Below are 27,234 nucleotides of genomic sequence, written 5' to 3'. Positions count from 1 at the left end.
CTGAATTAAATCAATCTTAGGCTACTGATAAAGAAAAAAAAAGTCAAGAGCTGCTTTGCAGAACTTCCTACTCCAAAACTTACAGTAGACAGTTTTGTAGCAAGTGTTGTAAATATTACCAGAATTCATTTTGTTGCAGCATTTATCTCTTGCGGACCCCCAAGGGTTCGAAACCGGAATCTAGTCCGTTCGCTGGCCGAGCCGCGTGGGGAGTGATGACATGACCCAATATGAGTGCATCAGAGTCTCCATTTATTATTCGTTACTTACACACATATATAGATCGTGGCGAATGCGCATCAGCGTGTAATTGGTTGAAGCATAGTGAAAAGCCCCCTGCCTAAGAATACTATTGGTCGTGCATGTTTTCGTACCATTCCACTGTCTTAATCTCTTCCCAGGTGAGCTACCCCCTTACCTTAACTGAAGCCTCAGTTTGTCTTCCTGCTTTGACAGCTTCAAGCTCTCATAGCCTGGGTTGTGCACATAGCACCTGAGCTCACAGCCATTATAACGAGCTAGTACTTTTCCATCTGTATCTCCTGCCAATTGTTAGGCCTGTTCTGCTCGTACAACTTTCAAGAGACCCATGACCCCCTTGGCTGTGGAGCCATCCCTCAACAATTCCCCCTTTTTCTTTTTGTACGAGCATGATATCTTGTGTGAGCCTTTCCACACCGCTCATTATGCAACTATAAGCAATACAAAGGACAATTAGAAGAGTAATAATAGTCAGTAGCCAGCATAAGCCTTCCTTAACAAGCCCAAGTAGCCATGACGATAGGCCATCAAATAGATTGTCTAGCCAGTCATCAAGTGGATTCTTATTTGTATGTACCTTTTGGGTATGCTCCTTCAGCCATTGCAATTGTTTACGTACAGAATCACTGTGATCTGATAAGTTCACGGCACATCAATCACTATCTATAAGAATACACTAGATTTACGTTACACACTTCTACAAAGCATTTCTTGTCAGCAAACTAACAGTGAAGACTACACAGCACACCAGTATTAACTACAGTTTCAATATCCCGATGAATAAAATACCACAGTCCCCACACTGTACCCAACCCTCACAATTAGTGCACTTCTGATTCTCGTAACCGCCAATTGCTCCTGGCAGTTCCCAGTGTCCAAGAGGCCTTCCCAATGAGATGTTTTCTGCGATCTGCTAAGGGGATACCAGTTGCAGCTCGGGAGTCACAGCACTGTATATGATGTCTTGCACACCATGCGGCTATTGCTCGCTGGAGTCGCTGTTGTTGTCGTCAGGTTGAGATGAGTTGTTGATGTTCGGAGCTGGCTTAATCAATTTACTGGGAACCCATAATGGGCCAGATCCTGTGGAAACACAACTTTCTCCTGGGAGCCTCCCATGATGTTTACAAAATTCTTATTGATTCCTAATTCCCTCAAAGTTTCCACAAACCCTTAACACCGTATAGTGATATTGTTCAGTTATAAACACTTGGGAACAGATCTCACAGAAGCCTGTCCACCTTCCCTTACACGCTTCCATGCAATCAGAACACAGTACTACATAAACAGGCTGACACTCATTTCCTGAAAGGAACACGTCTCACTCACAGCACACTCACTCTGATATTTAGAACAAAAAACATGGTTTATACATAATACACAATGCTGATGATGTCTTTTAGCTCGAATCTTAATAATGCTAGTACATTAGTCAATTAGTTGCAAGTCCTACCCCAGCCGGCACCCTAACCCGTGAGCTCACGTAACTCGGGGGGGGAGCAAGCACACGCTCCTTCATACCCTGCGTAGGACGTTTCCTCACACCTTACATGCACCCCCCTTTTCTATACACATACCTGATCCGCCTATGGATGGTCCTTGTCTGTCCCCGCAGTGATCGGGTGAGGAAGGGAGACCTTCCAAGAAATCTTGGAGTGCGCCAAAGGTGTCCCCTCTCTCAACCGATCCCACAGCCGAACAGAGCGGTTCCATTCTCGTTGCCAAATTGACTTGTGGAAATCAGACCCTATATCCGGTAAGGATATAGAGGAGGCATGTATCTATTGATGTCTATTTATGGTGCAAGGGGGATCACTCCACCTAATTTACACACCGTCAGGAGAAATTGTGCTATAGATATAGGTCAAACTAATACATAATCAATAGTTGACAGGAATTCAGATACATTTTCATTACATTCCTGAGAGTCCATTAGCATGCAGTATAATGAGACAGAGGACCAGAAGGCAGTGCTGGCAAAGTTCTCATAACTTGCAGTTGCTTGCAGCTTGTCTCACAGCACCTGGCAGAGCGGTCTCTATCGCAGCTCTGCATTCCTTTCGCCTACTCCCATCGTTGTTCTGTGTGAGATAGTGATCCATAGCAGCTGTTTTGCTCACATTGACCCAGGGGGGGAAAAACATGACCTCCCTGGGTCAGCCTTCCATCCACAATTCCCCCGTTCTTTTCTTGTGCAAGCAAAACAGCCGAGGTAAACTTCAAGAGCATTTTCTTAACAACAGCAATAACCAAACAAATTATGAGGATTCCCAGCACCAACAACATCAATAGGCAAAGGCCCTAAGCCATCCCGTGACCTTGAGCTAATAACAGAAAGTCTATGGCAGCATGAATTTGTAGCAAGGCATGCCATAGGCTGTTCCAAAAAGTAGAGTGCAACTCTTGTGGCCATATAGTTGCGTTGCTACCTTTTGCAGCTATGCCATAAGCACCCAAACCCTGTCTTTTTTATGTATTGGTACCACAGTAAGCACCAACATTCCAATAAGGAAATTTACCACCGCTAGATACATTAGTCCAGCAATCAGTTCAGCAAAACATCCCAGTCCGTGTAGTAGAAGCTGCTGTAGGGAAGGGGGTGGGGGGGGAGCGGCGCGGTCAGGGCTCTGGCGGCTGGAGGCAGGGGGTCGCATGGCCATCAAGGTGTTGGCAACAGCACGCCTTCCCCCCAGGTATAGAAAGGTTGTCCTGGCATTGTTGTAGTGTTGCTTTCTGCAACAGTGATGTTAGCCACCTGTGTTAGGCCTCTGCACTCACTGACCAATAGCCTGATCAGGGCCAAATGACTGCAGACGCACACCAATATGATGAGCAGCAAAATGGCGTCTATTCACTACTAAACACAGCTTATATAAATTTTTACCTACAAAACCGTGCTGTCATGTCCCACCCTGATTGGTTCACACCAGACAACATTGTGCCTTATTTGGCCGTTTCCACATTCTTTTCTCATCCTTCTTCTTCTCCTGTTTTCTCTGCATCAAGGTCAGCACGACAGCACTGTCTCTCTATGCTTAGGGAGAGGCCTGTCCCGTACATCCCGTACCCCCGCAAGATGCCTACTACAACATCTCCCCCTCCCTAAGCTAAATACTACTTGCACACACGCCTAACCCGTACATTGCGAAGCAGCGCAAAATGCCTAATCCTAAATATATTTCAGCACACTATTCCTACTACTTTCTTCTACAATTCTTAAGCAATCATCAGAGCAACAGGGAATTCTTTCCCGTGCTCAGCCAAGCCTTGCCCCGTTACAGCATGAACGCAACAACCTAAACCCCTCTATAATTTTTCACGCAATCAATGATACTCAATTCGATAGTCAAAGGTCTTGTCCATCATTCGTTGAAGGCAGTTCTGCAAGCATCCTACAAAGCATGGAAGACAGATTAGAATACACACAAAGATTGCAAACCCTATTGCGAAAACCTTAAGCAATTGCTTTAACCATGAACCCGTTCCCCCAAACAGTCTGTTCAGCCAGTTCTCAAAGGGATCATGCTCTTCTTTAATCTTCTGCAGATGTTCTTGCATCCATTGTAGTTGTTTGCGACATGCTGTAATCGCCAGGGACACCATCAACGTCAGCAACATTGGAAGTGTCAGCGTTGCAGGTGTAGTGCTCCTCTTGATGAGTGGTTCTTGATCCCATCGTCTGTCCCTCAGTTGTTCTGGAGTTGGCTTCGGTTTGCCAACGAAGAATTTCTGTAGAAAACTCGCACCTAGACTCAGTTTTTGCAGATATGTTACTTATATCTGGTATTACTTTTCGCGATGGTACCCACAGAATTTTTCCCAGATTCATGATGTTTAACTGCTGCATACCCGACAACAGATACCCTTTAGCAAGCCCTTCCTGTGATCAGGAGGCCCTGACTGACCTCCCCCAGAGGGGCATTGTGCTCTAACGTGGCCATACTGGCCACATCGGAAACACAGCCCTTGCTGCTGCAGCGATCTTTGCTGTTGCGGGCCAACAGCTACGACAATAGCTGCGGCTAGCCCTTCATTAGTTAAATGAGCCACCTTGAGCTTATCTAAGAGATACTGAATAACTTCTCCCGGGGTATTAAGCGTACTTGGGCCGGCTTGTAGCAATGCCTTAACATTGTCATGCGATTTCTGTTGCAGGCAGTCAGTGATCACTGGCCCTTGGGCCAGTTCCAGGAGATCAGACCCCTCTGCAACAGCTAAAAGCCTGTCTGCAAATCTTTGAGAGGATTCATTCGGGCCCTGGGTAATACCTGTGCACGGAGCAGGTGGTTCAGCCTTATGCACAAGTTTATTAAACGCTTCCACCATTGCATCTGTGGCTGCTATTAGCTCCCCTGGTCTTAGTTTCGCTAACTGGCCCGGGGGCGAAGCCACTCCCACAGCCTTCCCTGAAAGCTGCTGGCCGCTGGTCCCATGCAGGGAGCGGCCCGGGCCGACCACTGCCGCCCCGGAACGCCCCCCAACTCGGCCATCCAGTCCGTCTCCCATAACGTATATTGAACCAGCCTGAGCACCATACGCATTAGGTTTGTGATGTCATGGGGGAGGAGAGGCCCCAGTGCAGCCAAAGTTTGTAGTGCATTTAACGTCAGAGGCGATTTCAGGCCTCTTTTATCCATAAATTCCACCAGGCGCGCAACACCCCCAGGGTCAGGCAGCACCCATTCGGGACCACGATCACTCACAATCACTGGGAATGCCTCTGGAACTATACCCTTCCCCTCAGCCTCCGATCTAATCCGATTCCAGTCCGTCATTTGATCCCTCCCCCTGCACTCAAAGCCAGTCCCTTCTTTCTCCTCTACGCTATCACTTACACTACCGCCCCTGTGAGTGACCAGAGACGGTAGGCTATGCCCCCTGTCCCCATTGGACGGACCTTTTGTCTGGTCCCTCCCCATGTGGGCACTAAGTTGATCCTTCCCCTGTAGATCACAGCTTCCTCCACCCCTTTGAGTCAGGTAACACTGACGTAATTCTGATAAAGGATACAACATTCCGCCTGAGAGGTCCAGATACAGAGGAGGGGGACGAGACAACGAACATTCACTCTCTTGTTGTTTGTCTTCTTTTGAACTGAGCGCGGTCGGCTCAGCCGGCGCCATCTCGCCAGCGGTCATTGGCGGCTCCGTCTCCTCTCGGCCCCTGCAAGAAACTGCTCCCGAGCCCCCATCGAACCCCCCCAGATCCGGTGTCTCGCCTCCACCGCCAAGATCCAAAAGGTATCGAGCCTCCACCAATACCTTTCCCTCTACTCTGGCCGCTTTCAATGCCCCCAGTATCAGATCCCAAGTTTTTAACTCCCACCCGCCATCCTGAGCACTCATAATATGTTGCGCGAACTCAGAGGTGAGATCATCCCACCTCCAGTGATCAAGGATCTCGTGGGGGGTTTTAACCTCCCCCTCCCATTCTAACCGGGAAATAACTGCGTGGATATCCTTCTCAGAGGGAGCATACTTGCCAAAGTAATCCTTACAAAACTGAAACAATACCTTAAGAATATGTTCCATGATCAGCCCGTCGCTGTCACCACGAAGTCACACTTGACGCCGCCGTCCACACAGGTCCTCTGTGAGCGTCCTGTTGTCCCCCCAGACCCCACCGCAACTCAGGTTCTACTTGCTGGCCAGCACTATCGTCATCGCCACGATCTGCAGGGCGTCACCCCAGTCGTCTTCTGCAGGCTCCCCTCTCCTCAGGGCACTCAGGCTGGGCGTCACCCCAAATCTCATGCTACAGCATCACCCCACAGCTCACAGCAGCGCAGAGAGCATCAGAACACAGTCTGTGCCTCACACGCACCTCACACGGGGCACCATTTGTTGCTTTCTGCAACAATGATGCTAGCCACCTGTGTTAGGCCTCTGCACTCACTAACCAATAGCCTGATCAGGGCCAAATGACTGCAGACGCACACCAATATGATGAGCAGCAAAATGGCGTCTATTCACTACTAAACACAGCTTATATAAATTTTTACCTACAAAACCGTGCTGTCATGTCCCACCCTGATTGGTTCACACCAGACAACATTGTGCCTTATTTGGCCGTTTCCACATTCTTTTCTCATCCTTCTTCTTCTCCTGTTTTCTCTGCATCAAGGTCAGCACGATAGCACTGTCTCTCTATGCTTAGGGAGAGGCCTGTCCCGTACATCCCGTACCCCCGCAAGATGCCTACTACAACACTGTAGAAACTCGATGACGTTCAGGGAGGAATAAGTTCGCCTCCGAGTCAGACTCCTCATCCCTGCTAACCATTAGCGGGGGGAGGAGGCTCAGGGGTTGGCAGATCAGCGTCAGGCCCCCGCTGCTTTTGGTCCTCTAAAGAGATTGCAAAGCCGAGAGCAGCTCTCAGGGAAATTAGAGGACCCTGTCTCCGCAGGAGCGGCTATAACTTGAGTAGCAGCAGCAGCCACTTAGGCCTCCACTTTCATAGTCTTAAGCGTATTAATCACGATTCTCCAGGTAGAACCTAGGGCTGTAGCATCCTTCGCCTTGCCCTGAAGGGCTCGGTCCCACATACAGTCCCCAATTTCGCACCATTTTTCCACTACAAAAGTGAGTGGAGCACATAAGAACCTGTGTCACCATTGCAGATCCTCACACCACATCGCCACTGCTTTTCATGACTTTCGTCCTGCATCCGTGGAAACTGTGATTGCATTTTGCAGCTGAGCCCTACTTAACTTTGGTATCACTAACCACCGCCATTGAGTCATCCACTTAAGAACAGGCGATGCAAGGGGGCGTACTTCCAAATTAGCCCCCGAGCTGAGAAGGCTAGATGCCAACTCAATCAAGTTCTGTATGTACCAGTCCAAGTCCATGCGTTTTATAGGTAGATATATTGTTCCAGGTTCTTCCCCTGCAATGCTGAGTACTCATTTGCGCCCCTTACACACCAGTTCTGCCAAATTGTCCATTGTCTGCTGTATTGTGGTCCTTGGCTGTAGGGTTGTGAATAGCCATTCCAACACTCTAAAGTCCGTCCGCTCCCCCTTTTTCTTTTTGCGCTGCATCAGTGCAGCCAGCAGTTGCGTTTGCCCAAGGAGAACGGTGATGTTGATGGGGAGCGACGGGTCACGTCGATCAACATACCGTCCCACAACAGTTTGCGCAAAGCGCTCAATAATCTGTCGTTGTTCAGGAGATACTGAAACGCGAGCGGCAGGATTAGTACCCTTAAGAAGAGGGCGCAGTGAGTTGAGATCATCGTTCGAGAGGCCAACAACGGGCCGTAACCACTGCAGATCCCCCAACAATCTTTGGGCATCATTAAGCGTCCGAACGTCTGTGTGCAAGTGTTTTCAGGCAAACATACAATTGTGTGATCACCCATCTGAGATATTTCCATGGGGGCTCATGCTGCACCTTCTCCGGAGCTATCACTAGTCCCTTGCTCTGGAGAGTCCGTTCGAGATACAATTCCTGGTCCGTTGTAAAAGGTCATGACTGAGCAATCAGGATATCATCCATGTAGTGGTAAATCACCACGTGGGACCAGGCCCTGTGTATGGGTTCAAGGGTGGCGTCTACAAACAGTGGACAAAGGGTAGGACTGTTCTTCATGCCCTGGGGGAGAACTGTCCATTCATACCACGCTGCGGGGGCCCCTCTATTCATGGCAGGCACTGTGAAAGCAAAATGTGGTGCATCTTTGGGGTGAATCTTAATTGTGAAAAAACAGTCCTTCAAATCCACTATGAGGAGGTGCCAGTTTTCTGGGATCATGGCTGGATTTGGGAGTCCAGGCTGTAGGGCTCCCATAGGTTGCATTTGAGCGTTAACCACCTGCAGGTTGTGCAAGAGTCTGTATTTCCCCAACCTCTTTTTAGTTACGAATATAGGTGTATTCCAAGGACTGGTAGATGGTTGTATGTGGCCTTTCTGCTGGATAGTTTCTCCGGGGGTATTAAGCGTAATCGGGCCGGCCCGTAGCAATGCCTTAACATTGTCATGCGATTTCTGTTGCAGACAATCAATGATCACTGGCCCTTGGGCCGATTTCGGGAGATCAGACTCCTCTACAGCAGTTAAAACCTGTCTGCAAATCTTTGAAAGGATTCATTCGGGCCCTGGGTAATATCTGTCCACGGAGCAGGTGGTTCAGCTTCATGTGCGAGTTTTTTAAACGCTTCCACCACTGCATCTGGGGCGGCTATTAGCTCTCCTGGCCTTAGTTTTGCTAACTGGCCCTGGGGCGAAGCCATTCCCACGCCCTTCCCTGAAAGTCGCTGGATGCTGGTCCCATGCAGGGGGTGGTTCGGGTCGACCTCCGCCGCTCCGGCAAGCCCCCTCAATTCTGCCATCCAGTCCGTCTCCCATCACATATATTGGACCGGCTTGAGCACCATACACATTAGGTTTGTGATGTCATAGGGGAGGAGAGGCCCTGGTGCAGTCAAAGCGTGTAGTGCATTTAACATCAGAGGCGATTTCAGGCCTACCCCATCCAAAAATTCCACCAGACGCGCAACACTTTTGGGGTCAAGTGGCATCCATTCGGGACCACGATCACTCACAATCACCCGGAATGCCTCTGGAACTATACCCTTCCCTTCAGCCTCCGATCTAATCCAATTCCAGCCCGTCATTTGATCCCTCCCCCTCCACTCAAAGCCAGCCCCTTCTTCTTCCTCTACACTATCACTTACACTACCGCCCCTGGGAGTGACCAGAGATGGTAGGCACTGCCCCCTGTCCGCATTGGACAGACCTTTTGTCTGGTCCCTCCCCTTGTGGGCAGTAAGTTGATCCTGCTCATGTGGATCACACCTCCCTCCGCCCTGACACAATTCCAATAAAGGATACAACGTTCCGCCTGAGGGGACTGGATACGGGGGCGGGGGATGAAACAACGAACATCCACTCTCTTGTTGATTGTCTTCTTTCAAACTGAGTGCGGTCAGCTCAGCCGGCGCCATCTCGCCAACGGTCATTGGCGGCTCCGTCTCCTCTTGGCCCCTGTCAAGAGAGGCTAACTCCCGGCTGGCACCTGCATTTAGCGTCCGAGTTAACCCACTGCGAGCTCCCTCCGGGGTCTGCTTGGTCAAGACCCCAAAGCCGCTGGGCGTCCTCCAATACCTTTCCTTCCTCCCTGGCAGTTTTCAGCGCCCGTAGTATCAGTCCCCAAGTTTTTAGCTCCGACCTGCCCTTCTGAGTGCTCATAATATGTTGCACGAGTACGGAGGTGAGATCATCCCATCTCCGGTGATCAAGGATCTCTTGGGGGGCTTTAATCTCCCCCTCCCATTCTAACCGGGAAATAACTGCGTGGATATCCTCTTAGAAGGAGCGTTCTTCCCACAGTAATCTTTACAAAACTGAAGCAATACTTTAAGAACATGTTCCATAGTCAGTTCCCTGCCATCACCTCGAGTTTGTGATCAATACCGCTGTCACCACAGTCTTCCGCAGGTGCCCTGCTGTCACCTCAGGTTTCTGCTGCAGGCTCCACTTGCGCGCAATATCGTCATCATCACAATCTTCTGCAGGGCTCTGCGCCGCTGCAAGTTAGTCAGGCTGTCATCACCCCAGGTCTGGTATTCGTGCCAAGGGCATCAAAACAGTGTGCCTCACACGGGGCACCATTTGTTGCCTTCTGCAACTGTGATGTTAGCCTCCTGTGTTAGCCCTAGTGCACACTGACCAATTACCTGGTCAGGGCCAAATGACTGCAAACGTACACCAGTATGATGAGCAGTAAAATGCCATTTTATTCACTACTATGTGCAGCTTATATACTTTTACTTAAACAATCGTACCATCCTGTTTTACTCTGATTTGTTCACACTGGATATTAACCCTTTTCCTTATTGGCTCCTATTTTCTCCTCATTCCTTTGCGTTCTTCTTCTTATCTTGTTTACTTGACAGCAAGGTCAGTCTGTCAGAACACGATAGCACCTTCACACTGTTCTTAGGGAGATGTTGCAGACCCCCAAGGGTTTGAAACCGGAATCTAGTCCGTTCGCTGGCCGAGCCGCGTGGGGAGTGATGACATGACCCAATATGAGTGCATCAGAATCTCCGTTTATTATTCGTTACTTACACACATATATAGATCGTGGCGAACGTGCATCAGCTTGTAATTGGTTGGAGCATAGCGAAAAGCCCCCTGCCTAACAATACTATTGGTCGTGCATGTTTTCATACCATTCCACTGTCTTAATCTCTTCCCAGGTGAGCTACCCCCTTATCTTAACTGAAGCCTCAGTTTGTCTTCCTGCTTTGACAGCTTCAAGCTCTCATAGCCTGGGTTGTGCACATAGCACCTGAGCTCACAGCCATTATAACGAGCTAGTACTTTTCCATCTGTATCTCCTGCCAATTGTTAGGCCTGTTCTGCTTGTACAACTGTTCAAGAGACCCATGACCCCCTCAGCTGTGGAGCCATCCCTCAACAGGGAGACGCCTGTCCCATACATCACGTATCCCCGTCAAACACCTACTACAACAGGGAGCCACTGGTCAGGGGGCAGCCCCACTGGCCTATCCTGCATTTTTTTTTTTTTGTTTTTGTTTTTTGAGTTACAACTGGTGGGATCTCAAAGGTATCTAGCTCTAGTGGAGCCTCAAGATCTGACTTTTTAGTGCTTTCATTTACTGAGTCCAGTTCATGTGGATTCTCTTGTACAGGGTCCCCAGTATTTTCTAGAAAGATATTTTGGATTTTTTGTACAGGAATGATAGGATTAGGTTTTTTTCCCTCTAAAAATTGCGACCTGTCTTTCCAGTTCTTCCACACGGTCATGTAATAGTTGATTTTCATCAGTGAGAGCTGGTTCAGTTATATTTAGCCGGTTCAAGGCCATCAGCAGCAGCCACACCACCGTGGAGGCAGCTAACTGTCATTCTTGTGTAGTGAGTACATTTTTGTTTAGACTACTGAAATACTCAGACAGATGGGCCGGGACTCCTGAACATATCCTCCATCCCGTAGGGGACCCCATTTTTCAACAATACAAGCAATCCCGTGATATGGGAATCCTAGGAATCCCAGGATATGCCCTGACAAAACTTCACTTATGGGGCTAGCCTTTCCCCATCCAAACCATCCCATGAAACTGTTCAAAAATGTAATGATAATTATTTTAAGAGGCTTATAATTGGGTATCTTTAAAGATATTTGGCTGCCTGGCTCGCCAATATGTAGAACAAGTGAAGGCAATGACAGAGCCTTTATTTGAGAAATAGGCACACGAGGAAAAGATATCAAAAAGGAACTGACTCACCCCTCCCGGTAACAGTGTGGAGAGAGGGATGAGCTGAGGAATGTGACCCTCCCCGGTTCATACTGTCGCGCTGCTGGAGAGAAGGGCAGGGGCAAAACGGTGGCAAAAGGGGACCCACGCAACTCAGACTGCACAGGAAATATTGCAGAGACAGAAGGGGTGGCTCCAGACCACCCCCCCCCACCCCCGTTCCAGGCACCCACACACTCATGTAGCCCACCCATTGGTTCAGGCTGTGACCCTGGAATTCCACTACAAATAGCAAAAAATCCTTTTAAGGTTGGAAAGACTGTATACACTGAGTTGGAAGTATCGTCCCAGGCAAGTGGCCTGTAATGTGTCATTGCAGAACCAGGGACCTGACTGACAGACTGTATCAAAATGGCAGGTGGAAAAAAGGCATGTTTATCTAAACAAGTGTGGATTTTCAGGTTAGAAGCATGCTCTCCTTATCTGGCATGAATTTCTTAGTAGTTGTATGGGAACTGTTGAATCACAGACTCAACCTCTGATTGACCACCTGAGGCAAGCACTGAGTCAGCTGTGGGAGCACAGGTGAGGGCAATTCACCTGTGTGACTGGAAGGGGTGGAGCCAGGCTCCACCTCTCCTAGACTCCATTTAAGGGCTGACTGCCACTGCGGAAGGATCTCTCTCTGGAGACTGCTCCTCATGGAGTTCCTTCTGAGCCTATAACTCCAGTGAGCACTTTCATTTATTTATGATTATCTTTTCCACTGTGGTAATCTTACTAAGCCTAACTTCTCCGTATACTTATTGATCATCCAATGCTTTACAGCATCTGTATTCTTATTGACCTTACACTTGGCGAGCCAGCAGGCCAAATATATACTACAAACATAATATCTTTCCAATGGAATCTTTATAAGTGGGTCAGGGAGAAGAATGTTACCCCCCCCCCCCCCCAGAGATAAAACAATTCCAGTGTAGATCCCAGGATTTCTGACATCTCCCTATTACAAATTTTCAACTAGCATTGAAAAATGGGGTCCCCTATGTGTTATGGGGAATATTTCCCCATTCTGCATGGTGGAATATTTTCAAGGTCTAGATAAAGACAAACTAATAACAAAAGAATGGCAGTTAGCTGCTTCTATAGTGGCATGGCCACTGCTGAATTCCCTAAACCAAGCTGAAATAACAGCCAATATTTTAGAAAGCGAAAGCCAGCTATTGAAAAACCATATTGAGAAATTAAAACAGGAACTTAGTATATTAATGGAAAAAAAAAACAACTTTGCATCTCCCAAATAGGCCAGGTCTGTAATAGTTCAATAGATGATGATCACATTTCTGAAACAATGGACCTGACTGAGCAGGGAAATAAAAATTCTGAATCATATTTGGAGGTTCCACTTGCGATGGATTCCCTAGAACTCCGTCCTATTATAACTCAAAAAACAAAGAAAATACAAGATAGACCGGCAGGGGTGCCCCCTGATCAATGGCCCCTTGCCCAAATACATTTGCATGTAACAGCTAGGCCATACTCACCAACAGAATTAATGGACATGGTACAATAATTTTGGCAGAAGCCAAAGGAAAGTTTACTAACCTGGTTACTAAGACTATGGGATTCAGAGGCAGAAAGCATCATGGTCAATGGGCTGGAAATGTCTAAATTGGCCACCATGACAGTGTACCCTGTCCTTAGGCAAAGATTATATGCTGGCATCCAATATACTAATGAAAATCATTCTGTAATCGATTGGCTAATGACAGCATGCCATATGGTATGGCCAAACAAATCAGATATACCATTAAATACGGGATTGTGGTCCTCCATGGAGGACCTTCAAAATTACATGAGTGAACTGGGCATAAGAAAAGAGATACATGAGGACCCATTTGAAAGTCCAGATATGGTAAGATTTTCAGCAGGTATGAGAGACTTGATCTTACAACAAGCCCCTTCCCACTTATATGGGACCCTAGTTTCTATGTGAAACCCCCTGGTGGCCTCAGAGTCTGTGGTCCAGCAGGCTGCCCAATTAGTGGCAGACTTAGGGGAGACAGAGCGCCTGTGGACCAGGTGCAATATTTGAGCAGTAGAAGAAGCAGAGGTCCTTCCAGTAATTAAGAAGCCAGTTATACGGAATCCTCAACTGGGGCCTATAAGGGTCTCATGAAAGCAGATGTTTAATGATCTTATCCCAGCTGGGGTCCAATTCGCAAAAATTGATCACCAGCCCAATCATGTCCTTCTTCTTTGGAGATAGCTGAAGGATAATCAAATTTCAAAATTACCCCCAAAAAAACAAGGGTAAGAGTTATAGACAGAATACCAACAACAACATGGAACCTAGAGGATTTCACAGTCCCTACCAGAAAAAAGAAGCCCCCTCCGGTGTCTTGGGCCACAATGCCTGAGCCACCAGAAACAAAAGATTTAACCAGAGCACAGCTCCTGGCGTGACAGGGCACGGTAGTCCCCCTAGGGCCTCCAGAAGGGACCAGAGGCCCTATGTGGAACTGATGATTTTCTGGTCCCAAAACAATATTCAGGGAGCTATGGCACTAGTTGATAAAGGGGTGGAAACATCGATAATCTATGGATTACAACTAAATTTGACGGTGATAGAGTGGTGATTGGAGGTTTTGGGAGACAGACCATTCCAGTCACCCAGACCTGGTTGAAACTGGGGGTTGGGCATCTCCCACCCCGGGAGTATAAGGTATCTATTGCCCCAGACCAAGAATACATCCTGGGGATAGATATTTTGTGGGGTCTGGCTCTCCAGACAACTGTAGGAGAGTTCAGACTTTGACGGATGTGTATTAGTGGCCAGGGCCAGGTAGTGCAGGCAATATTGAGAGGCCATGCAAAGCATGAGCTTATTTGCCTGCCAAAACTGCACTGGATTACTAATGTGAAACAATATAGACTCCTGGGGGGGCAAGATGAAATATCAAGTACAGTGCAGGAATTAGAGAAAGTAGGTATTATAAGACCTGCGCATAGCCCATATAACTCCCCCATATGGCCAGTGTGGAAGTCGGATGGAACATGGAGAATGACAGTGGACTATAGAGAGTTAAATAAGGTCACACTGCCTATTCACGCGGCCATACCCAATATTGCCTTCCTAATGGACATATTGAGTAGGGAGATAAAAACCTACCATTGTGTCCTAGAATTAGGTAAATGTGTTCTTCAGTATTCCAATTGCTGAAGAATCGCAAGATCAGTTTGCATTTACATAGGGAGGTGGGCAGTGGACCTTTCAGGTTCTGCCACAGGGGTACGTACGTTTGCCAACATATTGCCATAACCTAGTGGCGCGTGACCTGGCTGAAAACCTGATAATCTTAACTTATGTCATTACATTGATAATCTCCTGTTGACATCCGACTCACTGGAGGTGGTAGGGCAAGCAGCAGATTCATTAACAACTTATCTGCAGGAAAGAGGATGGGCTATAAATCCTCAGAAGGTGCAAGGTCGCCTGTCCATGAAATTCCTGGGGGTAGTTTGGTCAGGAAAGACCAAAGTACTACCCAGTGCTGTCATAGATAAAGTTCAGGCATTCCCTGTCCCTACAACACCAAAGCAGCTGCAGGAGTTCTTGGGTATACTGGAATATTTGTGTTCCTTTATACCTGATTTAGCACAGCTGCTGAGACTGTTATACAGACTCATAAAAAGGGGGCAACTATGGGACCGGGGGAGAATGGAACAGGACACTTTCCAACAGGCAAAACTGGCAGTTAAACAAGCCCGGCATTGGGTATATTTGATCCTACCATCCCAGCTGAGTTGGATGTTCATGTCACTCAGGATGACTTTGGCTGGGGCCTGTGGCAATGCCAGAGTTCTGTTCGGACCCGCATTGGATTCTGGTCTCAGGTCTGTCACGGAGCAGAAGAAAGATACAGTATGATTGAAAAACAGTTATTGGCTGACTACTCTGCATTGCAGGTGGTAGAGCCGATAACTCAAACAGCTGAAATCATAGTTAAGACCACTCTGCCGATTCAGGGGTGGGTAAAAGATCTGACCCACCTTCCTAAGATGGGGGTGGTCCAAGCACAAATGGTGGTGTGATGGGTCACCTATCTCAGCCAGAGTAGTAGTCTGGCTTCATCGCTGCTGAAAGAACTTCAGAAGATCCTAGGCCCAGTGATGTATCACAGTGATGCACCAAAAGAAATGTTGGTCACTCCACCAGAGAGGAGTACCACTCAAGAGGGGAAATATCCTATTCCTGAAGATGGCTGGTACACAGATGGGTCCAGCAAGGGCAACCTGAGCAAGTGGAGAGCAATAGCATACCATCCTGCCACTGAGACAATCTTGCTTGAAGAGGGGGATGGTCAGAGTAGCCAATGGGCAGAACTGTGAGCTGTGTGGATGGTTATAACTGTGGAACCCAGTGATGGTATCCTGAATATCTGCACAGATAGTTGGGCTGTATACCGATGGCTCACTGTTTGGATTGCACAGTGGGTCACCCAGGAATGGACTATCAATGCCTGACCAATCTGGGGCAGAGACGTGGTTAAACATATGGAACTCAGTTAAACACAGAACTGTACGTGTCTACCATGTCTCTGGTCACCAAACCCTACAAGCACTGGGAAATGATGAAGTGGACACGCTGGCCTGAGTTCAATGAATTGAGAATTCACCATCTGAGAACATCACCTGTTGGTTACATCAGAAGCTACAGCATGCTGGACAAAATATTATGTGGGCAGCTGCTAAAGCATGGGGGCTGCCCCCATACAACTATCTGACATCACCCAGGCATGCTGAGACTGTGATACTTGCTCCTAGATGAGACCAAGATCTTTGCCTGAAACAACAGCCCATCTTGCTAGAGGACACAATCCTCTCCAATAATGGCAGGTTTATTACACTGGGCCCCTCCCTCGGTCTGAGGAGGCGAGATATGTCCTGACCTGCATCGATACTGCAAGTGGGCTAAGGCAGTCCTATACAGTACCAAAAGCAAACCAGGCATATACCATCAAGGAACTTACTAAACTGATGTCTGCCTATGGGACACCTCAAGTCATTGAGAGCGACCAAGGGACCCATTTTACTGGTACAACGCTGGGCAGAAGAAAACAACATTGAATGGCGATTCCACCTGCCATATAATCTGACGGGGGCAGGCCTTACTGAATGTTATAATGGTATTCTTAAGGCTGCCCTGAGGACAGACTCTCAGTCCCTGCAGGTGTAGACAAAAAAAAAGCTCTATGAAACCCTGCGGGACCTGAATGAATGACCTCGAGATGGCAGACCCAGTGCCCTGAAAATGCTACAGACAACATGGGCCTCCCCACTTAGGATCCAAATTACAGCACTGATGATCAGGCAAGACCCCAAATTGGCAATGAAAATAATCTTCTGCTCCCTGCCCCTGAGAATTTAGAACCAGGTACCCATAGAGTAAAATGACCTTGGAAGGTGCAGGTAGGACCAAAGTGGTGTGACAGCTTTGGTGTGACAGTGGTGGTCAGGACACCCCCTTTGGCACCTGACATAGTTGTGCAGCCGCAGATATCTGGCCAGAAGGTATGGTACAGGTGGCTGGGGCATGCCCCAGTGGAGGCCGAAGTGTTGACCCAGGATAAAAATATAGCCTGTATCTTGCCCTGGAAGGCAGACCGTGCCCTCCTGGTACCCCTGAAACATCTGTACTACTCTCCATGAGCCTTTGAGCCTCTAGGATCACCGGAAGGAATGAAATGCCATTGAAATGTTCCAGTGTTGCCATGAGATCACGTGCGACACCTGGTGATAGGACTGATGAAACATAGGATGGACTTGCACCACATGACTGCGTGCCTCCAGTAACACCACTGAGCACTAGCCCATGAAAAAGCATGAACCTCCACCGGTCATCACTCATCTTAAATTGTGTCAACCTGCATTCACGACAGGAAACTGTATAAGTGTTGCAATGTGTCAGATATCTGTATTATGGAAAACTCATCCTCTAGTTAAACCGATCATTGGTTCATGCTGTGAAGGGGTGGAGTGTATGGGAACTGTTGAATCATGGCCTGAACCACTGATTGATCACCTGAGCAAGCACTGAGTCAGCCGTGGGAGTACAGGTGAGAGCAATTCACCTATGTGACTAGAAGGGGTGAAGCTTGGCTCCACCTCTCTTAGACCGCATTTAAGGGCTGCCTGCCACTAGGGAGGGCTCTCTTTCTGGAGATTGGTCCCTTTGGAGATATTTACTGTGAGCCTAGGACATGGGTGAGCATTTATTTTTTATTTTCTTTCCACTGCAGTATTTTTTCTAGTTATACAACCTGTAAAATACCAGCCTAACCACACCACTCTGCTAATTGTATATTTGTTCAGGCATTCTAACTTTTTTGTGTTCAGTTAGGATAAGAACAACTGCAGTTAACTAATCCACTTTTGGGAATGGAGCTCCTTAAACTACTGTGAGATGTACCTTAAATGAGGTATAAGAGAGGTGGTGGAGTTAGGCTCCACCCTTTCTGGTTGCATAGGTGAATTCCCTTCACCTGTGCTCCTAGAGCTGACTGGGTCCTTTCCCCATGTACTCAATCAGTGGTTCAGGCCATGACTCAATAGTTACCATACACTGGTTACTAATGCCATTCTTGTGCCTATCCTCAATACAGCTCAGTGATAATTGCATATAGTGAGCTGAGGGAGACAGATCAGAATGCAGGAGATGGGGTTTGCTAGTCAGAGTAACGTTGGCAGGTTAGAGAAATGGCCTGAAATGAGAATTATCAAATTCAATAAAGATGTAAATGTGACATCTTACATGTGGAATGATAGAACCCAATATAACTAAAAGCACTGTACTGTCTGGATAGGGTTTTTACGTAAAAAAGGAATTAGAAGTCACAGTGAACAAGTCACCTTTTGGTTAGCAATGGGCAGTTGTATGGAGGAAGGTTGGTCACATGTGCAATTACATTAGGATAAAGGGCTGGGCAGTAATTGTTCCCCTTCCTTCAACATATCTGTAACAGGATCTAGAGTGCTGTACTCAGTTCTGGGCTGGCCAGACTGAAATGCAGGAATGTAGGGGAACTTTTAGGTTGTGGCTTGAACTGGTGATTGAACACCTGATGAAGGGCTGTGGCTGGCCTAGGGAGCACAGGCAGACTGTTTGCACATGTGAACAGAAGGGGTGGACCCAGGGTGATGCCCTCCTGGGTTCATATGAGGGCTAGCCACTGAAGGGTGAGTATGTCTTGGGCCTAGGCTGCTTCCTGAGAGGAGGTGCTGTTCAGCCAGAGAGTTCCTTCATCAGTTGGGTGAGTTTGACTCTTGTTTCTGTCTATGATTATTGTCCTACCTGTGAATACTTTACCTAGTACTGTTAAGAATATTAGAAGTAATTTTGCTTCTCTCTGAGCAGAACACAGGAGCAGGTCCTGTAGAAGGTCATCAAGGCTTTGAGGTGGCTGGGGCAAGATAAATGTCAGGAGACTCTGAGAAACCTGAGCTTCTTCTGCAGGAAGAGAAGGGTAAAGGAGTGACCTTAGGGTAACAAATGAGGGATGAGGAATACAAACTAAAAAACAGGCAATTGCTGTTAGATACAAGGTTTGCTTAGTTGTTAGGGTGACAAGGCAGTGGAACATGTGGTGGAGAGGTTGAATAAACTCCATCTTTATGCCATGTAAGGCATCCTGTTTGAATAGGCACTAAAGATAATAATAATTGCATTTTTTTCCTACTTGAATTATTCTATAGTCTACAACAAGTTGGGGCAGGGTAGAGGAGTATCCAAGATTATAAGGTCATCTCCAACATATCTAAAAGCAGGCTTTTTCTTTAAGGAAGGAGTTGATTGGAAACCACTTGCTGCCTCCAGGAATGTGAATATTATTGATGTTATTGCTTGCACTGTATGTTTAATGTTGAATTTTAAAATGCCAAAAGTAGACTTTAGAGGAGGGATAATGTTTCTTTAGGGTTGGTTTTCCTTCTTAATTCAATACTCTACAGTAAAGAAGAAAATCTATTTTTGATTGCATTTCAAACTTTATATTCTACTAAGAGTTCCAGCTACAAAGCGAAGTAAATACCCTTGGGTTTTGAAAGGCCTCTGTGCTGATTCTTTCTTGCATTTTCAAAACTTGGACTCTCCCTGGAAGTGGAAGCAATTTATATTTTGTAGTTTTGTTCTGGGACTGACATGTAGAAAATGTTCTCCTTTTTTCACAATGAGCTGTGAAAATGCACGTCTGCTTGGCAATCATGGTGTTAAGTAGTATGTGTGTTCTAAGCTGTCTTTGGGTAATCCTGCTTGTAGTTGTCTAAGTGAATTGCAGAGCTTTAACTGATAGCTGCCAGCTGATGAGTAGTGGCTGCTGGAAATTAGATTTTGGTTTTTAGTGGAAAATTCCCATGTTGACAAATGTAGTGCGTTGAAGTGGAAAATTAGCCTTCACAATAATATGGATATTCTGAGAATAAAACTTCTGGGGGATGATTTAATGAATAAGCAGTTGAAAAGAATGAAAGAATATGGTTAATTACACAGCTTGCTTTTTGGATTATTTCTGTTTTTATTGAATAAACTGTGGGTGAATGTTTCATTAACTTGGCTTTTAAATCTAGTCAAACCACTATTTCTAATCTTAAATGTGTTATGCTTGCTAGCCTGACAAGGTACAATTAGTAGCCACTGGAATTATCAATTGAACTGAAGACTAAGTATTTTAATGACTTGTCTCAAAGCTTCTAATTTGCTTATTTGGTAATGTTTTTGTTGCTGTTTCCAGGAAGCTACTAGTCCTGCTATGATTGTTCGGACTCTAAACTGGCAGGTTAAAATGCTTAGGCTGTTCGGTACCTTATCAAAATGTCCATGGCATAAATAACCCTAACTGTAGACAGTATTTCACCAGTTTACCAGTCTCTAGACTTCAGTTAATGTAAAACTACTGAAAACTTATAATACCATTGTATAGGTAATTCATCTGCTTATCCCCATGTGTTTATACAGACTGGGTGAAGAACCCCTTGAGAACAGCCCTGTGGAGAAGGACTTGGGGGTCCTGACAGATGAGAAGCTGGACATGAGCCAGCAGTGTGCACTTGCAGCCCGGAAGGCCAACTATATCCTGGGCTGCATTTAAAGAAAAAAAAAAAAAGAGGTGGCCAGCAGGGAGAGGGAGGTGATTGTGTCCCTCTACTCAGCTCTTGTGAGGCCCCATCTGCTGTGTCCAATACTGTGTCCAGGCTTGGGGCCCCCAGAAGGATGTGGAGCTCTTGGAATGAATCCAGAGGAGGGGTCACTAAGATGATCAGAGGGCTGGAGCACCTCTCCTATCAGGGGAGGTTGAGGGAATGGAGCTTGTTTCTCTTGGAGAAGAGAAGGCTCTGGGGAGACCTCATTGTGGCCTTCCAATACTTGAAGGGAACATATAAACAGGAGGGAGAATGGCTGTTTATGAGGGTGGATAGTGATAGGACAAGGGGGAATGGTTTTAAACTGAGATGGGAGATTTAGGTTGGGTATTAGGAAGTTGTTTCACTCAGAGTTTGATGACACACTGGAACAGGTTACCCAAGGAGGTTGTGGATGCCCCATCCCTGAAGGCATTCAAGGCCAGGCTGGATGTGGCTCTGGGCAGCCTGGTCTAGTGGTTGGTGACCCTGCCCATGGCAGGGGGGTTGAAAATAGATGATCACTGTGGTCCTTTTTCAATCCAGGTGACTCTATGATTATCAAAAAGCTTAACTGTTTTGGCCTCAGAAGCTTGTTCTTTTTGCATCCCCTGTTCTGACTCAGGACTGAGGGAGGCAGGGAGAACCTCAGTAGGTATATTTCTTTCAGAGTCAGGTTTTCTTTTCCTTTGAGGTTGAAAGGTCCATTTCCTGTTGGAAAGTCTCTTCAGGAAAAGATTTGTTACTATACTTCATAGATACTTTGAGATGAGGTGAATACTTGTGAAAATACTGCTTCTATATGTTTTCATCTAGTCTACCTCCTAGAAGTTATTTTCTTCCTTCAAGTTGATTCATGATGTGAAGAACTGAACAATAAACCCCAAACTTCTTTAGTTAATTTTGGTGTTTCATCACTTTAGTATATGAGCCCACGTGATTAAACAAAAGTGTCTTAGTATTACACAATGTAGTAATTCATTGCTTTGTACTGTTTGCTGGAACTTGTATTTAAGAAAATAATTTTGCAAGGCACAATTGAGCAATTACTTATCTGGTAGGTTCCTTTATTTTTTCAACTTGGCTTCATAAATGGACAGCAACTGAGAAGCTTGTTTCTTTTTGTCTGAAAGTATGTTGGTGTTTTGACAGGTAGCAAAGGAGCTCTGAAGACTTAATGATCAGTCTGAGGGGAGAATGTATTCTGAACTAATCACTTCATTTGAATAAATGATCTCAGAAAATAGTGTGTAAAAGTGCTGTTATTCTTCTGTATGTTTAGAAAAATCCTAGTACACTGAATAGCTTTGCAGCTGCAGTATTATTCTCTTTGCATTTGGGAAGTTCCTGAAGTCACAAATAGTCCAAGAATGAACTTTGAGAGGTTGAAGAAATGGATGGTGAATGATCAATCTTTATAAAAGCTGATGAAGAAGGAGAATTCTATTGTTGTTCTGCTCCTGGAAAAAGATCATACTGAATCCATACTTTCAGGTGTCCTTCTCTGGTTGTAGATGGAAGATGGATATATATGTCCTATGCTTCCTAAGAATGTCTGGACCAAGTGACCTCCAGCTACAGTTTTGATTGCCAAGCAGACCTAACCAGTAAAGGTGCAGGAGAAGCTTTCCAGAGGAGAAAGTGAATTTAGCCCTCCCAGTTTAGGGGCTATGAGGACAGTGAACCAGTTTGCCATCCTCATTCCCTATAGAATAGGAGAGAGGAATTACTGATGTGCTGTTGATCAAGTTGATTTGTTAAAGCTTCTGCTTGCCTCAATGCAGACCTTGCTTTTCATAGGTATTGGCATTGTGAATCAAATCCATTTCTTTATCCTAAGTATATCATAAATACTGCATGTGCTCAGGACTAGGGACATAAGTCTGAGTAATCTGCCTAATGCTTGGCTCACTCTGGTAGTATAGTAATGTTAGAAATTGGGAGGGGGAGGGGGAAAGCTGGTGGAAGAGAACGTTAAGGAAATTGGGAGTGTGAATTATTTTAATTCTCTTAGTTTTAACTGAAATTCTCAGTTGGCCCTGTTCCTCTAAGGTAACAGGAGTTGTGTCAAGGTGGCTGTGTGTTAATGGCATCTGCTAAATGAATATCTGTCAAAATACTGTTCTGCATTTCCTCAGTAGGAGGTGAAGTACTCCAGAAATCAGACAACCCTATCTAATGGTTTGTTTTCTAAATCTGGGACATGTTCACAAAGCTATGTAAGATAATTGCTGCTGCATTCAAGTATGGATGACAAAGCCTCATGCAAGATTCCCTTTTCTCTAACAGTGGTTTTGACAAATCAGTCCAATGTAACTTTGTTTTTTTTTTCCTGCAGTGATTTGTAGTGTGTTTAGTAGTTTGTAATCTGACACAAGCGCTTCAATTGTGTTACTGTATTTGAAATTGGTACAAAAGAGATGAGGACAACATGGCATGTAAAAAGCTAAGTGTACAAGCTCTTTGTACTTAAAATATTTGGAATACATTGAAGAAATATTGTGTAACTTCTTGCAAAAGCAACCCTGTTTTGAATGAGTAATTGAGGGAGTATGTGGCTGTTAAATATTTAAGTTGTCTGTCTTCCCCGGCAGGATTGTTGCCCTTCTTCACCGGAGAAGTTCTCCTGCTAGATAGCAGGTTTTGAGCATACCCTTTGGACTAACTATATTGTTATGATGATTCTTCTAAGCTAGGCCTCAACAAGAGGGAGGTGAGTAGTACTGCAACCATGTAATCAGTACAAAATGAAGATGCACAAAACCTAAGATGGCTATGGCTAATGGCTATGCAGCTTTTTGAAGTGGAAATGCCTTTTGCTCATTTGTGCTGACAATAGATAAAAATGGTATTTGCAAAACAATCCGAAAACCAACTTCAGATTGGAAGTGGTGAATGCTTTCTTTAAGCTGTAGAACTTTTAATAGGGAAACTGAAAAGAAGTCCCTCTTTCATAGAGAAATTACTACAACAGTATATTTCCGCAGACTTAAATTTTGCAGAAAAACGGAATCCCCTGTTGAGACATACAAATCAAGTTATTTGCACTTCTATATGTGAACCTTAATAATATTGAAAAATGATGTGGGCTATCAAGTTACCACAATTCTTGGTAATTGGCATTAGAGTAGCACTAAATGAGGTAAGGTCAGAGTCAAGTTCACAGTGAAGGAGGAACCTAATGAATTTGTATTTGGAATGTAGGTTAAAACCTGTGTATTTTTCTGGGGGGGGACGACAAGTGTGTATTTTTGTGAACTTTATTTGAATTTTTTCTAAGTATGTCTTAAAGATCTTCATTTTTGCAGATCATTTTTTCAGGCTGTAGCTAAGATGTAGACCTGTTTTGTTTGCTTCATGAATTAAATTTACCCTAGTTACTTTCATGTTATCTTATGCATAATGCATCAGTATTTGTTGTAAATCATATTGCTCTTCTGAAGTGTTTCCTTCCCTCATAAGATGAGGGTCTACACAAAACAAGCAATAATGCAATTTTCACCTGCATTTAGAAATCCCAATCAGATTCTGTGATTAGAGTATTTCTAATAATTCTGTGCTTAGATTAACCCTAACTGACATAAACTGTTTTTTGCTGTTTTACGTGCCTAGACACTTTAAGGTATCAAGGTGTCAAAAATAGGTCTGTATATTGCCTAGATGCTTTTCACTTGCAGCTCCAAACAGGAATTTTGGGACATGTGAGAAGTTGTTAAGTTCAAGGAAGGTGGCCTGAATGAATCCACGTGTCTTCACAGAAGCAATGGTGGAAACTTCTTAAGGATCTTTTATTGCCCGAATCAGCTCATACTTATACAGAAATACAGGGTACACACAGCAACTTATAATTGGTTAGCACACAGAAATCACGCGTCTTGCTTGCTAGCTATTGGTACAGCATTAATCGTTACATGGCTTTTTTTCACTGTTCTTTGCATTCCACTGTCTTGATCTCTTCCCAGGCTAGCTACCCCCTTATATTAACTGAAGCCTCAGTTTTTCTTCCTGCTTTGACAGCTTCAAAGTCTCATAGTCTGGGTTGTGCACATAGCACTCGAGCTCACAAATCCTTGCTCCCTGAGCCATTCTCCTACATTAAGTTTTTTATCCTTTTGATTCCTGAAGTTTATTCCTCAGAGACTGAATTTAAGCTTGCATGAATGGGAAATGGTGCACAACTCCTGAATTTCTGGCACATGATGCAAATGACAAAAATTACAAAGGAGGTAGCTATAGCTTAAAATGAAGACCAAGAGTCTATGTAAGTATCCTTCTCATGGGAATGGACAAAACTTATGACAGAACTTGATGTCGCTTTACATGTTGCTTGGACTCCACAAGGGTTGGCTTGTTCATATATGTGAATGTATATGTAGCTTAAGGTTATTTAGCAAATACTAGGCTTTAAATGGAATAAGGCTGTTAATACAATATTCCTACCACTATAGTAGACAGAATGGAATGTGTGAGCACTTGCACAAACACTGTTTTATTGATTTTCTAGTTTAATATATTACTAAGTCAGAAGCTCTGGACAATTCTTATGTGGTGAGTTTAAAATAGCTATATTTATGTAGATCCAATAAGAAAATTGATAAGTCTAAGTGCCAGCTGCAAAAGAAGTGTCTCTCTAGTTTGTGGATTGATTTTTGTGTAGTGCTGACTAACAACTATCTCCTTAGTGCAACTAAAGGCACCCTAATTTAAATGGGTGCATGACCAGTCTATTAGTAAACAAACTGGTTCAATAGTATTTTGTGGTACTTAATGACAAAAATAAGGTAAAATGGAACTAGTTCCTAGGCAATCAAAGGGTTATTTGCTACTTTCTCTTGTAGCAAAGTGTTGAGTGACTTGGTTTTGCAGCTATGCCAATTGTAAGCGCTCTAATTTGGATTGAAGATGCGCTTTAGAAAGGTTCCAAGGAATAGTGAACCACAGAAAACCAGTGCTATAGAGCAGTATGTTGAACATGAAATGGTTTGCTTATCGTTATATAGGCCTTCATGCTCTCTGTTCATTTATACTTAATATTAAGTTATAAGTTGTGGAAAGACTGTAGTTATCTTTTGTTTCTCATTGCTTCAGTAGACTTCATCTGGTGTGCTTTTTCACTATTGTCATCTTTCCATGACAAACAGTTTACTAATTTATTTCTGCATTAAGACCCAAAGTTCTATAGCTGCATCCTTTAATGTTTAGGGATAAATTCTGGAATAAGTTCAGGGATAAATTTACTAAGCAGTACATACCATGTGGTAGAGCTTGTGGTATGGAAAAGCAAAATAAAATACATATGCATAGAACCAATGTATATAGAAAGTAAGCATAAGCTTCAAAATGCAAGTTGATCAGACAAATGTGCACCTAGGATACGCTGAAATTATTTAAAGAACTACAGTTTTATCTTATTAGGAGTGATTGCTAGAAGGTTGTATGTCAAGCTAGCACAAGGCAAGTGTAATATTGGGGGATAGTACTGGGGGCAAATAAATCAAATCCTTTCAGAGAGAACGAGGGAATTCAGTGAGCTGTAACTAATGTACAATAAACAAATACTACCTGATGGAAGGAGCAAATCTATTACAAATTGTCAGAGGCACTGCTCTGGGAATGCATGCTGTTATTATTACCTACTGTTATTGATACAGCCTTGTAGAATATAGGGAGTTTTTTTCTCCTAGAGGGGAGATGGGTTTAACTGGTGAGTTAGAACTACAACAGTCTCTGATATAAATGAGAAGGGGATTTATTTTCTGCAATGCATGTTTTTATGTGTACTCTTCCAATTTGAGCAAAATTAGAAGTATTGAAGTCTTATGCAGCTGTCCGTGGAACTGTTTCTTTGCTCTGTTTTCCTCTAAAAAAAAATGAAATTAGTCTATTAATCCTGTATTTTTTTATTACAGTAAGTAAGACTCTGAAGAGAGTTCTGCCTGACAATGACAATAACTGACTTGGCTGATAAACTCATAAAAAATTCAGATGAACACTTACACTTTACAGGTGAAACATAAATTTCGGGTTAGCTCTCACTGGTGCATGCTGTAGTAACCCATTTAATATTATATTTTGATGTTGTGTATGTGAGACTTTGTCTATGGATTCATCTGGTGACTGTTCACCCAATGGTATGAATGTCATCTTGTCTTTTAGTCTTGTTTATTACTATATCTAGAACAGTGTCCTGCGGTTTCTGCCTAGTGAGATGCTGTGTTGCATTTCTCTACCTTGCATGTCATAGTGTTGTCTAATAATTTAATATGAAATTCATGTGTGCTTTGTTATCTGTAGATCATGCAGTGAGATTATGTACCAGTGACACACAAGATCAGCTAACAAAGTGGTCTTCAGTGTAAATGCATACTTGTATGGGGAAATGAGTGCTGGGAAGTATAGATAATGTTTATGGCCCAAATAACAGTCAAACTAAAACACCATTGGTGAAAATTTCCGTGAATCCTAAAGTTATTTAAAATTTTATTTCAAAAATATCTCAGCTCTTCAGCACTTATGTCTCTCTCCACTAAGACTTGATAGCTGTTCACTTTTCTTATGCCTCCACATCAT

General features: G+C 44.7%; 1 protein-coding gene across 1 annotated transcript; it reads right to left on the bottom strand.

The window, feature by feature from the left end:
- Positions 1-3,248: 3,248 nt before the first annotated feature.
- Positions 3,249-6,223, bottom strand: LOC124418384. Its single transcript, XM_046942136.1, has 2 exons — positions 4,965-6,223; positions 3,249-4,007 (listed from the first exon to the last, which is right to left on the bottom strand). Exons 1-2 carry the CDS (start codon positions 5,790-5,792, stop codon positions 3,948-3,950), a joined length of 888 nt encoding a protein of 295 aa, XP_046798092.1. The 5' UTR covers positions 5,793-6,223; the 3' UTR covers positions 3,249-3,947.
- Positions 6,224-27,234: the final 21,011 nt, after the last annotated feature.

The sequence above is a fragment of the Gallus gallus genome, chromosome 5 (assembly GCF_016699485.2).
Source record: "Gallus gallus isolate bGalGal1 chromosome 5, bGalGal1.mat.broiler.GRCg7b, whole genome shotgun sequence".
NCBI lineage: Eukaryota > Metazoa > Chordata > Aves > Galliformes > Phasianidae > Gallus > Gallus gallus.
This window is presented reverse-complemented; position numbering and strand designations above follow the sequence as displayed.